At 49.3% G+C, this 13,312-nt stretch overlaps 1 protein-coding gene across 1 annotated transcript; it reads left to right on the top strand.

The window, feature by feature from the left end:
- Positions 1–896: 896 nt before the first annotated feature.
- On the top strand, positions 897–9,161 carry DRG2 (developmentally regulated GTP binding protein 2; the record flags this gene model as incomplete). The annotated part of the gene is made up of 12 exons (XM_009704988.1): positions 897–1,057; positions 1,496–1,585; positions 2,750–2,810; positions 3,812–3,902; positions 4,303–4,375; positions 4,527–4,617; positions 4,813–4,910; positions 5,523–5,599; positions 6,053–6,141; positions 7,099–7,157; positions 7,631–7,684; positions 7,768–9,161. Coding segments are annotated over 12 exons (1,031 nt in total), but the record flags the coding sequence as incomplete, so codon positions are not given.
- Positions 9,162–13,312: the final 4,151 nt, after the last annotated feature.

Raw genomic sequence — 13,312 nt, forward strand, 5'->3', positions numbered from 1 at the left:
TGGGGGGCTTGAAGTGTGAGGCAGCAGGGTGAGCCCTCAGGCTGGGGAGACGCTGAGGAGACTGGGGTGCCCTGGTAGCACCACCGGCGCTCCTCGGAGCTGGGCTGAGGATCCCAAGTGCTGCAGGGGGCCCAGGGCTGTCTGCTGTAGGGTCCCCGAGCTGCTGTTTAAATGCCTTAATTTAAAAGAGGGGACTGGGGAGCAGAGCTCTCCTCGGGTTCTGCCAGAGTGAGTGCCCAGTACCTTGGTGCTTCTGGAGGGTTTAGGCTGTGGTAAATAATGGGAAAGGAAAAATAGTAAATCCCATAAGCTCTTGGGCTTCTTGCCCTTCCCTGTTACAAAGAGAACTTCTACAGAAACAACTACTTTTTTTTTTTTTTTTTCCCCTGTAGCAGGTGTAAATTCAAGTGTTTTGCTAAGAATAAGTCAATAAAGTACTTTCACGCATGTGAGCTCCAAGTTAAATGTATCTTTAAAACTTGACAAGAGCAGGGGAAGAAGTCTTGTGTTTTTGGAGTGCTGAATGTGACCATGTGTAAGGAGGGGCCTTTGCCCAGGAGTGGCCAACCCCTCTGTGATCTCTCCCTCCTTAACTGGCTGCCTTCACCCGTTCATTCCTGCACCTGCTCTCCCTCTGGTTTGCTCCTTTTCCTCAGGAATTTTTGGCTGCTTATTTCCCTCAAGTCTGACTTTCTGTGCAGGTTACTAGAAGGTTTGCTCTCAATGACCAGTATTTCAAAAAGTTACAGAACAACTACGGGGTAGCTTGTGTGTGTGGTGATGGTTAAGACGTTGACAGAGATCCATAGTGTTTCTTTTTAGGAAGGTTCTTATTTCTAGAAGTGAATTATCAGCAACTTTCTGCCAACCAGTTGTTGCGTTTTGTGTTATTCCAGCCACTGAGTACCACCTTGGCCTGCTGAAGGCAAAGCTTGCAAAATACAGAGCTCAGTTGCTAGAACCCTCCAAATCCTCCGCCGCTAAAGGAGAAGGCTTTGATGTGATGAAATCTGGAGATGCCCGGGTGGCACTGATCGGTTTTCCTTCTGTGGGTAAGGTCAGTGAGTGTCTACGTTAACCACATGGCACATGTGTTTCCAGTTTGTGGTTAGCAGTGGCTGTAAAGCAGATATCCATCTTCTCTTCGTCATTCACGTTCTTGCCCTGAATTAACAGAAGATTCTTGTACACTGAGAGCTGAAAGTTAGAGCTAGGGAAAACACTCCTTCATTTTGTGTGCAGTGCCCTGTGGTAACAGCCTGAAACTCGGTCTTGCCCAGCCACGGCACTGCTGAGAAAATAGGTGAGAGTATGGGATTTACCTTCGTTCAGCAAAAATGCTCGCTGTGCCATCACCGCTTCACTCCCTGTGCCTGGAACAGCCACAACACAACTTCTGAAAGCTGAGGAACGCTTTGGCATTGCTTGTTTTGCTGAACATTTACCGGTGCTTTCATTTGTGTATCTCTAGTGATGCTGATCTCTTGCATTTCAGTCCACGTTTTTGAGTTTAATGACCTCAACTGCCAGCGAAGCTGCGTCTTACGAGTTCACAACCCTGACGTGTATCCCAGGAGTCATAGAAGTGAGTAGGATTCTCCTCCCTTTGGCATAGTAGTGGTAAGAAACCCAGACATCCAAATGTGTCTGTTTACATCAGTTATGCTTGTGCTGCCACTAAGAAGCAGTGATATCCAAAGGTCTCTGCTGACTTCTGCTTTAAACTTTAGGAGGTCTTGAGTGCTTGTGGTGTCAGGTCTTTTGCAACCTGCAGTGCTGATTTAGCACTTCCCCAGGCTACATAACTCTTCAGGATTGACTACCTGATTGGGGTTTCATATGCTGCCATTTGACTGACCGGAGCAATACGACAATTCTCAACTGAATTTTTTATAAGCGCTATTGGCGCCATTGACCAGATGGCTGGAAACCCTGACAGATTTGTTTTTAATGAAGCTTTAAGAGAGGCAATCTGTACTGTGATCAATTTCGAAAGAAAATACAACTAGTCCTGTCCTTGAGAAGTTTTATTAGTGGTGGCCTAAGCATCCATCAGTAGAGCAAATGATAAAGGGCATCAAACTGAAAAGTGTCCAAGAGTAATGAGAAAGTCTGGTTCAGAATTGAAAGTGGAGTTAAATAATGAAAATAACTGTATTGGTATTAAAACGAACACAAATACTGTAACGCATCCAAACTCAGCCGTGAGCTGCAGTCAGTCGCTAAAGCTGTTACTGAGGACTTTGCTGCAACAATAGCTTGAAAGCTAATGGCCCTGCAGAGCTGATGAAAGAAAGTCTCCCGTTATTTCCTGGTACTGTAAGATCTGCAACACATCTGAACAGTTCTGTTCCGTCTCAGTAAGAGATGGTGGCACTTGCTTGTTACTGTGCTTTCTCATTAGATGAAGAAACTAAGGGGGTTTTGTTTCTTTCCTTTCCATTTCACCAACTCAGGATAACATAACTGTTGTGCTGTTTTCTGGTGCTTTGTCAAATTGCAATCATGTGATGCTTTAGGAGGTCAGGACCACAGTATGTGGTGTTGAACGCAGCTTCATAGGAAACACTCTGGAGGTTGCCTCAACAAAACAGAGCCATCAGCTTTGTGCAAAGTTGTCCTGCTATGTCAGGTTCATTCTGTTCCACTCTGCAGGCTTTGGACCCCAGCACGTGCTTGGGGCTTTTGAGGCAGCTCAGGTGCCTTGCACGAGGCTTTCAATTCTCCGTCCTTCTGTTTTTCTTTTCAGTACAAAGGAGCCAATATTCAGCTGCTGGATCTACCTGGAATCATCGAAGGAGCAGCACAAGGTTGGCTGATCTCTGTGTTCATGTAAAGTAGGGATTTGCCCTCAGTAGTGTACCTGGGTGTCCCAAATGTTAGCAAGTTTCCTGGGCCAATAGTTCCCACATTGGCTTTCCAAATTTTAGAGTCCTTGATCTTATGTGAGGCACGATTCTTATCCCTAAGCCCACGTAAGGTTCTATATGTAGCAGAAAGATGCTTTTCTGGAGGTGGGAGCCAAAGCAAGCCAGTCACTTCTCACCTTCTTGCGTGAGTGTTATCTTGCTCATCTGTTTTCTGGTACAGAGGAAATCTAAAGAAAGATGCTAGAGAGGCGGAGGGGGAAATTACAGCTGAACAGTAACCTCTTTTGACTAATTTCCTGAGTTCCTGCCAGTCCTCCCATGACTCCTGATTCTGGGAAGAGGTGTTGGCTTTGTGCCTCTGCTTCATCATTGCCCTGATTGGCTGGTCGTGTCAGAAGATGCCTTATGGAGCTTAGGAAAATCATCTTGGAAGATGCCTTAGGAAACTTTGGGAAATCTCCAATGGTCTCTTCTTGGAGGAGCATGGCCTGGTTAATAAGATCTCTCTCCTTTTTAAGCAGAAAGTATACGTAACCCCACTGCACAGGGGCCTTAGGCCCACGTCACTGTTCTGGGTAAGCTGTCTCTGCTGCCTGGAACTGCTACCCTTGCACGTGCCTGGGGATGTCTGTCCTGCTGGCAGAGATGTCATTTCCACCCATGCAGCTGTACTCATAGCTTTACCCACGCTAGCTCATGTAAGCTGTGGTGGAGGAGCAGCAGCAAAGAGTATTTGTTAGGGCTTGTGCGGGACATAAGAGTATGGATGGACCAGATACTCTTGTTCAGAGTCCCCCCCCAACAGCTGCCTACAACCAGTACAGCACTGCAGGATCTTTTTGCTTGCTTCCAAGCAGCTGTGCAGGGCAGGAGTCCCTGTCCGTTGCAGAACTCGTAGCTGGTTTCTCTTGCTGATGTGCCGCCATCTCTTCTCTTCTCAGGGAAGGGCAGAGGTCGGCAGGTGATAGCCGTGGCCAGGACAGCAGACGTCGTTATTATGATGCTGGATGCCACAAAGGGTGAAGTACAGAGGTGAGAGTGTGCGTCTGGGTGTGTGGAGCTGTGGGGATGTGGGCCAGGGCTCCCACATGCCCAGAAAACATGCCAGCTCCCTGAATGTTGTGTCCCATGCGTGTTGGGGAACCAGTACTTGAGCTATTGAGTACGAGATGGAGGTTGTACTGTTAGAAGCATGCTAGCTAACTGGCTTGGGCTTCTCAACTGAAGGATCATTCCCACAGGGTGGCTGTTCACAGACAGGGATGTCAACCTAGATTTCCACCACAGACTCTGTCCTGCATTAGTTGTGGCTTTTAGGTTGTAGTGAAAGCTTATGACAATTTAGTATCAATATGATACTAAAAAGGGAAAGGTGTGGGTGTCACCTGACTGTGCTCAGTCTCACAGGTACTAATGTGCAGTGTCCTTGCAGGGCCTTGTTGGAGAAAGAACTGGAATCTGTAGGAATCCGGCTGAACAAAAGCAAACCAAATATCTACTTCAAGGTGAGGTTTCCTGGGCTGCTGCAGGCACAACTTGTGTCTGGCTGCCTACTCAAAGCTGAGGTCACTGTGTGCTGCCCCTCATGTTGGACAGACTGAAGCGGGGGCTGTGGATTTTGCAGACTGTTCTTACTGTTTTATTGCTTCCCTGCAGCCGAAGAAGGGTGGAGGTATCTCCTTCAATTCAACTGTCACGTTGACTCAGTGCTCCGAGAAGTTGGTGCAGCTCATCCTCCATGAATACAGTATCCTTTCCTAAAACAGGACACCTTTAAACTGTCAGCAGTTCATGAGTCAAGTGGTAGCTGCTGCGGGACAGCCTTGCTGTGTCTTTGGTGCTTGCTGGGTTGACAACAGGCTTTCACACGCAAGCTCAGTCCCTTGGCTCGCAGCGGTGTGTAGATGTGTTAGGATTTGGACCTTGACAATGTTCACCTCAGAAATCTTCAATGCTGAGGTCCTCTTCAGAGAGGATTGTTCCCCTGATGAGTTCATTGACGTGATTGTAGGCAACAGGGTCTACATGCCGTGCCTCTATGTGAGTATCTCAGAAACAGCTTGCCTTCTGCCACACTGAGCATCTCCCTTCTCTGGTGGAGGAAACACTGGATCTTCCTGGTTCCTAAAGCAGTAATGATTTGGGGTTTAAGAGGTGGAAAGCACAGCTCAACAGGGAGCTTTTTAGAAGCTTTTGCTGTGCGGCTGTACTCTGTGTGTGTTCCCTGTGCCCTCTCGTGGCTGCCTGCCGTGGAGCAGCGTGAGCTGCATGTCCTGGTGGCATGGGGATTGCTCCCACGGTGCGGAGCCTTCCATTCCTGTGCTGTAACCTCTGCGCTTGGGTTTTCACCGCTGGTCCCTTGTGCCAGAGGTCACTTAACGGTTCTGTTTGATAGCATCTGGGTCTACAGTGAAATCAAAGATAATAGAGAACGTGGTGCAAGTCATCCCAAAGGGAGAACTTTAAAAGGCCTGAAACTTGCTTTTAGGCTTCTGAATTTTAACAGTTTGTTTTACTAAGAGCCTTGGCTTGTCCTCTGGCTGACAGGATCTGAGTTTCTGTCTCAGATGCTGTTATACCTACATGTATTACTTCCTTGCAGTGTGGCTGAATTGACTTCCTAAAGGGTGTGTTGTTTTTCCTTTGACTTAGGTTTATAACAAGATTGACCAGATATCTATGGAGGAAGTGGATCGTCTTGCTCGGAGACCCCACAGCGTTGTAATCAGGTAGGAACCTGTCACGCTGTCTGATGTGCTGGCCTGAATGGTGTAGTGGTTCATTTCATACCCCTTTCTCCAGCTTCTCCCAAGAAGGGACTTCTCCCAGGGCTGCCTGCAGCTGCTGGAATGAGAAGCAGAGCTGCTGTGCAGCTTTTTCCAGGCTTCCTTCCCCTGGAGAGGCAGGCTGCTTGGCTTTTCCACACTGTCTGCGGGCCAGAGTAAGCCAGTCTAACTTGTTTCCTTAGAAGTGCTGATATATCTGACTGGGGCTTTGCTGCTTCAAAGCTGCTTGCCCTTCTGAAAGCCCTATTTATTTCCGCCTTGTGTTTTTCCTTTACTGGCATCATTAAAGACTTATCCCCTTGTTCCCTAGCGCTTTAATAAGATGCTTCACCTTGTTCTTCTGGATCTCTAAATCACAACAGCAGTAAACACGGAGATGTTCCTGGTGTTTTGCAGCTGTGGCATGAAACTAAACCTGGACTACCTGCTGGAGAAGCTCTGGGAATACCTGGCACTTACATGCATCTACACCAAGAAACGAGGACGTAAGTGACCATTAGCTGAACAGAAGGTTTGAAAGGCACAAAGGGCTGCTGCTCATCAAAGGCAGACAGGCTGCCAGTGGGGCTCAGATGCCTGGCTGTCAGCGATCTCTTGTGTCCTGGAAATGCTGTAATTATGCTCTCCCTAACCAGCTTTCAGCTCTTGGGAAATGCTTTCTGTTCCATCTGATCCAGCCGCGCGTGTATCCTACCACATCCCTCCTATTCTCTCTGCACTAGAAGAGCTGAATTTTCATAAGACTTTGCATGATGATATAAGGAAATAAAGCATGCAAGTTTGCAGCTTCCTTTCTTATTATGCACACTCTGTGATGAACTGTTCAGCCCATCACTACCCAGAAGAGGTCTCCTGTTCCTACTGTGAGGGGTTTGGTCATTCCCATGCCAAGCTCCTGAGACTCAGGAGAGTGCCTTTGATCCTCCTTTTGCTTTGCAATTCACTTGCAGCTTCTCCCAGTGATGAAGGCACGTCTATAACTTGTTCCTGTTTGGTTGTGAACAGCTGTGACTCTGAACTTGGGTGGGTGTGAGGAGATCAAGGAACTTTCTATGAGCTTGTTAAACTATGAAATCTTGGGGATTTTACAGAAAACTGCGGAGGGGTTTGGTTTTATTTTAGCGGGTGTGTTTTGACTTGGGTGGTTTTGTTTGTCCGAAGTCAAGTATTTGGAATGGAGTTAGAGCAGGTGGATTGTGAGGAAGCTGTTGACTGGGTGGCGTGGGTAACTGTACTTGTGGGTGCTGGAGTGTTTACAGAACTGATTTGATGCTTTCAAGTACCCAGATACCTGTTCTGTCTGGGAGCTGGCAAGTGTAACGGGAGGAGGAATTTGGGAGTAGTAAACACAAGACAATGTGAGATGGTGTCAGCATATTAGAATTCACTTGATGGAAATTCAATGCTGCTTTTTTTTTTCCACCCCTCCTGCTTCTCCGCAGAGAGACCAGACTTTACAGATGCTATTATTCTACGGAAAGGGGCCTCTGTGGAGCATGTGGTAATTTCTCTGCATCTTTTATGTTTCCTTGTCTGTAGGCAGCAGGTTCATCTTGGAGCCTGCTATGATTTGTGCTTTGTAAAGCTCTGGGCATGTCAGTGTTTAGTTGGGCTTCTCCTTTTGTTACCTTTACTGATTCTGTCTGCCTCAGGTTGCTTTCCTAGCTGCTGTGAAAGCTTTAAAAAAATTACTTAGTGCAGTCCAGTTAAAAAGTGCATGGAAGCAGTGGAATGGGGCATTGTGGACTGGTGATTCCTATGTGTTCTGTGTTTGGACTTGATGATCTTAAAGGTCCTTTCCAACCTAAACAATTCTTATGATTCTGTTCTTTCGAGTGCTGTTACCTGGCTCCAAAAGTCACTGTTGTAATTTCTGACATAGATCTGAGCTGCTTCTAGTTCCTGAATATTGAGCAAGTTGTTTGCAAAGTAGTGTCACTGAACTGCCTCACATACTGTCTGTCTGTCTTGCAGTGCCATCGTATTCACAGATCATTAGCCAGCCAGTTCAAATATGCCTTGGTGTGGGTAAGTGTTTAACAACAAATTAAATCTCTCTCCTCGGGTGTCTCTGACCTTCTCCTAACCCTTCTCCCCATTTTGCTTTAAAGGGGACAAGCACAAAATACAGCCCTCAAAGAGTGGGCTTAACCCATATGATGGAGCATGAAGATGTCATTCAGATCGTAAAGAAGTAACCCTATTTGCTGGTGCCTAGCCTTGTCTTTAATCACTAGAATTGGAACTGACCACATAAAAGCAAAACAAAGCAAAACAAAAAAAAAAAAAGGGAGATGTGTTCCACAGCCGAGAAAGCAAGAAAGCTTCTGTGAAGCTCCTTCTCTTGGAGAAAGGCAGCAAATGAGGCTACTGTACTTGCAGTTGGGGATGGGGAAGATGGGTTTCCATCTTGCAGCGTTTCAGGCGAAGTAATGTTTCTTAAAAATAAAAGAGGAGCCAGTTCTTTCAGGACACAGTTCCCACAGCCAGCAATGTCCTGCCCCTAGTAGGGTTTGCACCTGGATCCATGTGTTAACCTATCAGTGGCTTGCTTAACCAGTGGGAAATTTATCGGTTTGTGCGAACAAATCTGTCCCTGTGCTTTGGGACAGGGAAGTCAGGGCTGAGAGAACATTGCTGATGCTTTGCTGCTTCTCCATTCACTTAAATTAAGCATTGATCTGAAACAGAAACAAAGGTCTCCCTCCCCTGCTTATTGGACACGTTGTCTCTGCAGCTTTCACTGTTGAAGATTTTAGTCTCTGCATCTGAGACAACCCCTGGTGAATTTGTAATGTTCCCACCTCAATTCACATTAAAACGTGGCACTCTGTGCCTCCCCTTAGCTCTGCAGTGGGGTTTGTAGGACATCCTGGTCCAACTGGTACCGAGAGAGAGGAGAAACGAAATGTTAATGAATGATTAACCTGGCCAAACTGCAGCAGGGTACGATCAAAGAGCCATAGTCTGCAGCGAGGATTCACTTCTGGCATATCGCTCATCGAGGAGCTGTCTTGGGAGTTTCCTCCTTTGCTCTTGTCCTGCCCGTTGATCCTCCAAGAGTGTTGCTGGGGATCTCCTCCTTTCTCAGTCGTGCCCCTGAATTCCAGAAACAGCTCTTTGAGCTCAGAGTACCATCCCATGCCATGGGTTTTACCCCAGCCCTGTTAAACATTGTTGCTTGTCTGGATATTTTTCATCAGAAATCTGGGATTTTTCTAATCATGCTTTTTCATTGAATACTGATGCTAAACAATTCAGAGTGCCTGATAGAGAACAGCTCTTTCCTTCTGGGATCAAGAGTTGCCAATAGCTTTTATTTTCTTTCATTGAAAAAGGGTTCGGTCTGATGTGGATTCGTAACTGTGAGGACAGGTCTGATAGCAAACTTGTCTGAGCAGGGCTCCTTCCCTCTCCTTTTTGCTCCTCCCCACCCCTCACAAACTGATCGAGCAGAAATGGAAGGATTATTTTATTTGAGAAAATAAAAGTTGCTATTTCATGTGAACTGTAGGTGTCTGCCTGCAGCGGGTAGACGGTTTGGTGTGTTTTCTAACTCTCTTTTCTTTTACCTTCGGCCACCTGAGGAATTGTGGATGCTGTTGCAGGAAGTTGTATGCGGCGGGGGGGGGAATAGATTGTGAAGCGGCTGCAAGAGGGCTCTGAGGCTGGAGGGGACTTCATGAGGTGTGATGGGAGATAAATAGATATTATATACAATACCCAAGCTAAGAAGGTGACTTTGAACTCTCCCAAGTTCCCTTCCCTGTTCCTGGCTTTGTTCACAGCTGGAGTACAGAGCAAATCCCGACCACGGAGGCAACTAGCAGAGAATGAGCTCCAAATTAGCGGCATTATGCCTGAGCTGGCTGTAGAAAGCAGGCACTTCTCTGTGTGAATTGGGTGGGATGCCATTCCAGCACATTAACTTGCCCTTTAAATTTTCCTGTGAAGGTTGCACAGGCAGAGTTGCCTGCACAAAGAGTTCTTTTGGTTTCGTTTTGTCCCTGAGTTTCTGACTTTTCGCTCCAAACCCAGTAGACTGCCAAGCCCCGGCAGGCGAACGGGCAGCCAGAACTGCTGACGGGGCTTCGTCCTTAGGCCAGGAAGCGTGTGGAGTTGGGGAAATGGTTGATGCTTGCATGAGGCTGAAATGCAGAGTATTGCCTGGTAAAACATGTCCTTGGTTAGTTAGTGCCTACCTCTCGGTGTGTTTGGCTTTCAAATTGACTAGTCTAGCGTATTATCGTTAAAAACCCCCTCTGTCTAATTAGCCTTACTCTTCTTTTAGGAAATTGGGCATTTTATCCTGTTCAAAATGAACTGGTACATGATTAAATTTGGAATGAGGATGAAGTAAAAATAGTTAAGCCAGAAGAAGCTAACTTCTTTTTTTAGCAAGAGTAGCTTTTTTGCAAGCAAGTCTATAGCTGTACTTGAAAATGCATGCATTTAATTGCAGCGTTCAGTCTTCCAGACGGCTTCCCTAATTGTTCTGCACTAACGTTAAAAGCTGCAAACATTGCAGTTTGGTGCAGGAGCAGGTTTGCCTGAAGATCTCTCCAAATCCGGAGAAAGCAACATCCTAAGGGCAGGGGGGAAATCTACTGCAGCATTAGGATTGTACCGAAGCCTCCTGAGGTCTGTGGAATTAGCCAGACCCCTCGTTAGCTCTGTGGGGGAGCCAGCGAAGGGAGATGTGCTCAGAGCCTCCTTGCTGAGCGTCTTTGGAGAAAGGCAGATGGTCTCTTCTGTCGGGGAGGATGGGGGGTGGTTGCAGGCAGGAGCTGAGGGTTTGCTCCCCCAAAGAGCAGCACCCTGCATTTTCTCTGCTGTACAAGGGAAGGCTTGGCTGGATTATGCTTGGAGAAAGCTGCTCTCAGCAGCCTGGCTGGCGGTTTGCTCTTCTGTGCTGCAGCCCCCTGCCATTCCTCTGCTCTTCCAGCCGACTCTGGTTTCATTAGTGCCGTACCCCACTCCCAGAGGGCTGCACTGATCCTGCCCTGTCCCTGGACCCGCTTTGCTTGCAGAGTGTGGCCATGCATTGCTGCTGAGCGGTGCTCCAGGTGTGAAGCGGAGTGGATCGTCTTCGATACAGTCCATCAGCTGCCCTCCATCTAGTCCTGGAAACAGCGACCGCCCGAGACGTGCTCTGTTTAAAATGCCTGTTCCAGGCAATCAAGCAGGTTTGATTGGCTGAACACTCCTTTTATAATTTAATTTAGTCAGGAATCGTTTGCAAGGTAATAAAAAGAGACTCTGACTCCAAATACATTCATTTAATTCAATGAGAGACAGTTACTGCGGCGGGCTCGCCTCAGCCAGCTTCCTTCACCCCATCACGCTGACATCTTAAAGTGCTGCTCAGGGCTGTATATAAGAGTCACGATCCGCAGTGACAGCTTAATTGTTTCAAATGCTGACAAGGGTCACCCCAACCCGCCATCGCGCAGTGTGTGGGGCTGGCTCGGGAGGCTGCGGAGAGGAGGATTTATGGCTGGCAAATAGTTTTGAATTCCTCTGGTTGCGCCTGCTAAATGATGAACCTGCCCCTTGGGGATTGGGGCTATTGATTGTAATTTGCAGTTAAGCCCTCGCTTTCTGAGGAATCAGCATAATAAATACCCACCGCATTACAGCAGGGATGTGTGTCTGCATGGAGGAGAAGGAAGAGGAGGTTTTTCCTGGCTCGGGCGATGCAATGCCTGCAGTGGGATGCTCTCGCTATCCCAGGATTTGGGAGAGCCGCCGGCTCCATCACTGCAGGAAAACGGTCCCCAGTTTGGTGTGATGTCGGAACCCAGTGCTGGAGCGGGGAGGATGCAGCTTTGAGGCTCTTGGATGCTTTGTGAAGGCAGGTGGAGATGTGCCCTGCTTGTCCGAGGAGAGGGTAGTCTGGTATTGTTGGGGTGATGGGTGTCTGGATCCCTTCTCTGTGCCCGGCCTTGGGAGCTGCTTGGTCCCAGTCTGGAGAAGGGTGTGAAGGGGGGTGTGTATGTGCCCACTCCCACGTCCCTGTGATTTCGCCTAAACTTGCATTGGTTTGGGGGCAGGAATGGGTCAGGGCCATTCACCAGCTGTTCACATCTGGGATTTGTGACACTGGGAGGTGGCACAGATCCATGTCCCAGGAGGGAAGGGGCTGTGGGACTGTCCAGCCCTGTCACCGGGGAGGAAGGGAGGGGGTCCAGAGTTAGCTGCCCCTCCAGCTGCTCTCTCCCTGACGCTCCCCAGCTCTGCAGAGGGAAGATTAGCTCTCTTGTCCCTCCGCTCGCGAGTGGAGATGAGAATAATAGCAGTCATCAAATATGCATTGGATAGCAGCAGCCTGCAGCTGCCGTGCAGCAAATATGGTCCTGCGGCTGCTGGCGGAGTGACGGTCCCCGGCGGAAAGCAAGGCCAAGAGCACGACGCTGGCAGAGCTGGGGGTTTTGGGCAGCACGGAGCCGGCCCGGTGCCATGCGGGTGAGCTAGGCTACCCCAGGTGAGTGGCTGTGAGTCCCCCAGCCGGGTGGCTAATCTCTTGGGCTTGTGGAGGCCACAGTGGGAAGGACCAGGGAGGGACCTTTGTGTGCGATGTTGGTCCTTAAGCAGATGCTGCAGCGTGGGGCTTGGCTCCTCCGGGTTGGGGTGTACAGTGTCTTCTCGTCTCTGGTTATCCCTGCTTGTCTGCTCACTGCCTTTAGACATCTTATCTCACCCACCGACTCGCACCTTCCCTACAGTCCCAGCGTTCCCACTACCCTCCAGAGCAGAGCTTCCTCCCCTAAACAGCCCCTCCTTCTCCAGGAGCCTCTGCTCCATGTCTCCTGCCATCCCTTCCCCAAATTCCTTTTACCGTCGGGCTGTGTTTTACACCGGGAAAGCTGCCTGGCCCTGCAGCCGAGCTCTGTGGGGTCCCTGGGCTTGGCTCCGGGGCCAAGGCGATGGCACGGGGGTGTGACCTGGCTCTGGGGCCACCAGCCAGCATTCCTGGGTGCACGCTCATGCTAAACCCAGGCCGCATCATGCCCAGCTGGTCTTTGCTTCCAGCATCTGCTCTGGCCTCTCTCCTCCCCGTAATGCCTCCCTTGCTGGGAGCTCTCGGTGTCAGGCAGCAGCTGACGGGCAGGGATGTGGTGTTGATTGTCCTCAGTTTGGAGGGAGGACCTGGAGGGAGTGGAGATGAGCCAGTTCAGGGGTGGGATGGTTGCTCGGAGGAACAAGGAGAGACCCCCCCTGGTGCCTCAGGGGCTTGGAGGACTGTGCTGCTCTCACCTTGCCCATCGCTGGAAGGGTTCAGCTGTCCCCATGCTCCTGGCATCCCTGCGGCTTGTGGCTAGAGCAGCAAGAGCTGTGGCAGGGCTGCCGCGCCTGCACACGGGTGTTTGAAAGTGGATGCACAATGATACAGATCTGATGATGGGGAAGGGGATGTGATGGGAGATGCCTCAGCTGGGAGCTGCCTGGAGAGCTGGGCTGACTCCATGGGGCCGGGGCACAGAGCTCCCGCAAGGCACAGCAGTGATGGGGTTGGCATGGCACGGTGCGGTAGCATGGCACGGTGCGGTGGCACGGAGCCCTGCTCCAGCTGTAACTGGAAACAGGCGAACCTGGGGCGGGCTGGTGACCGCAGACCTGCCTGGAGACAGCCGAGCTGCCAACCCGGGAGATCCG

The sequence above is a fragment of the Cariama cristata genome, unplaced genomic scaffold (assembly GCF_000690535.1).
Source record: "Cariama cristata isolate BGI_N322 unplaced genomic scaffold, ASM69053v1 scaffold36387, whole genome shotgun sequence".
In the NCBI taxonomy this organism is placed as follows: domain Eukaryota; kingdom Metazoa; phylum Chordata; class Aves; order Cariamiformes; family Cariamidae; genus Cariama; species Cariama cristata.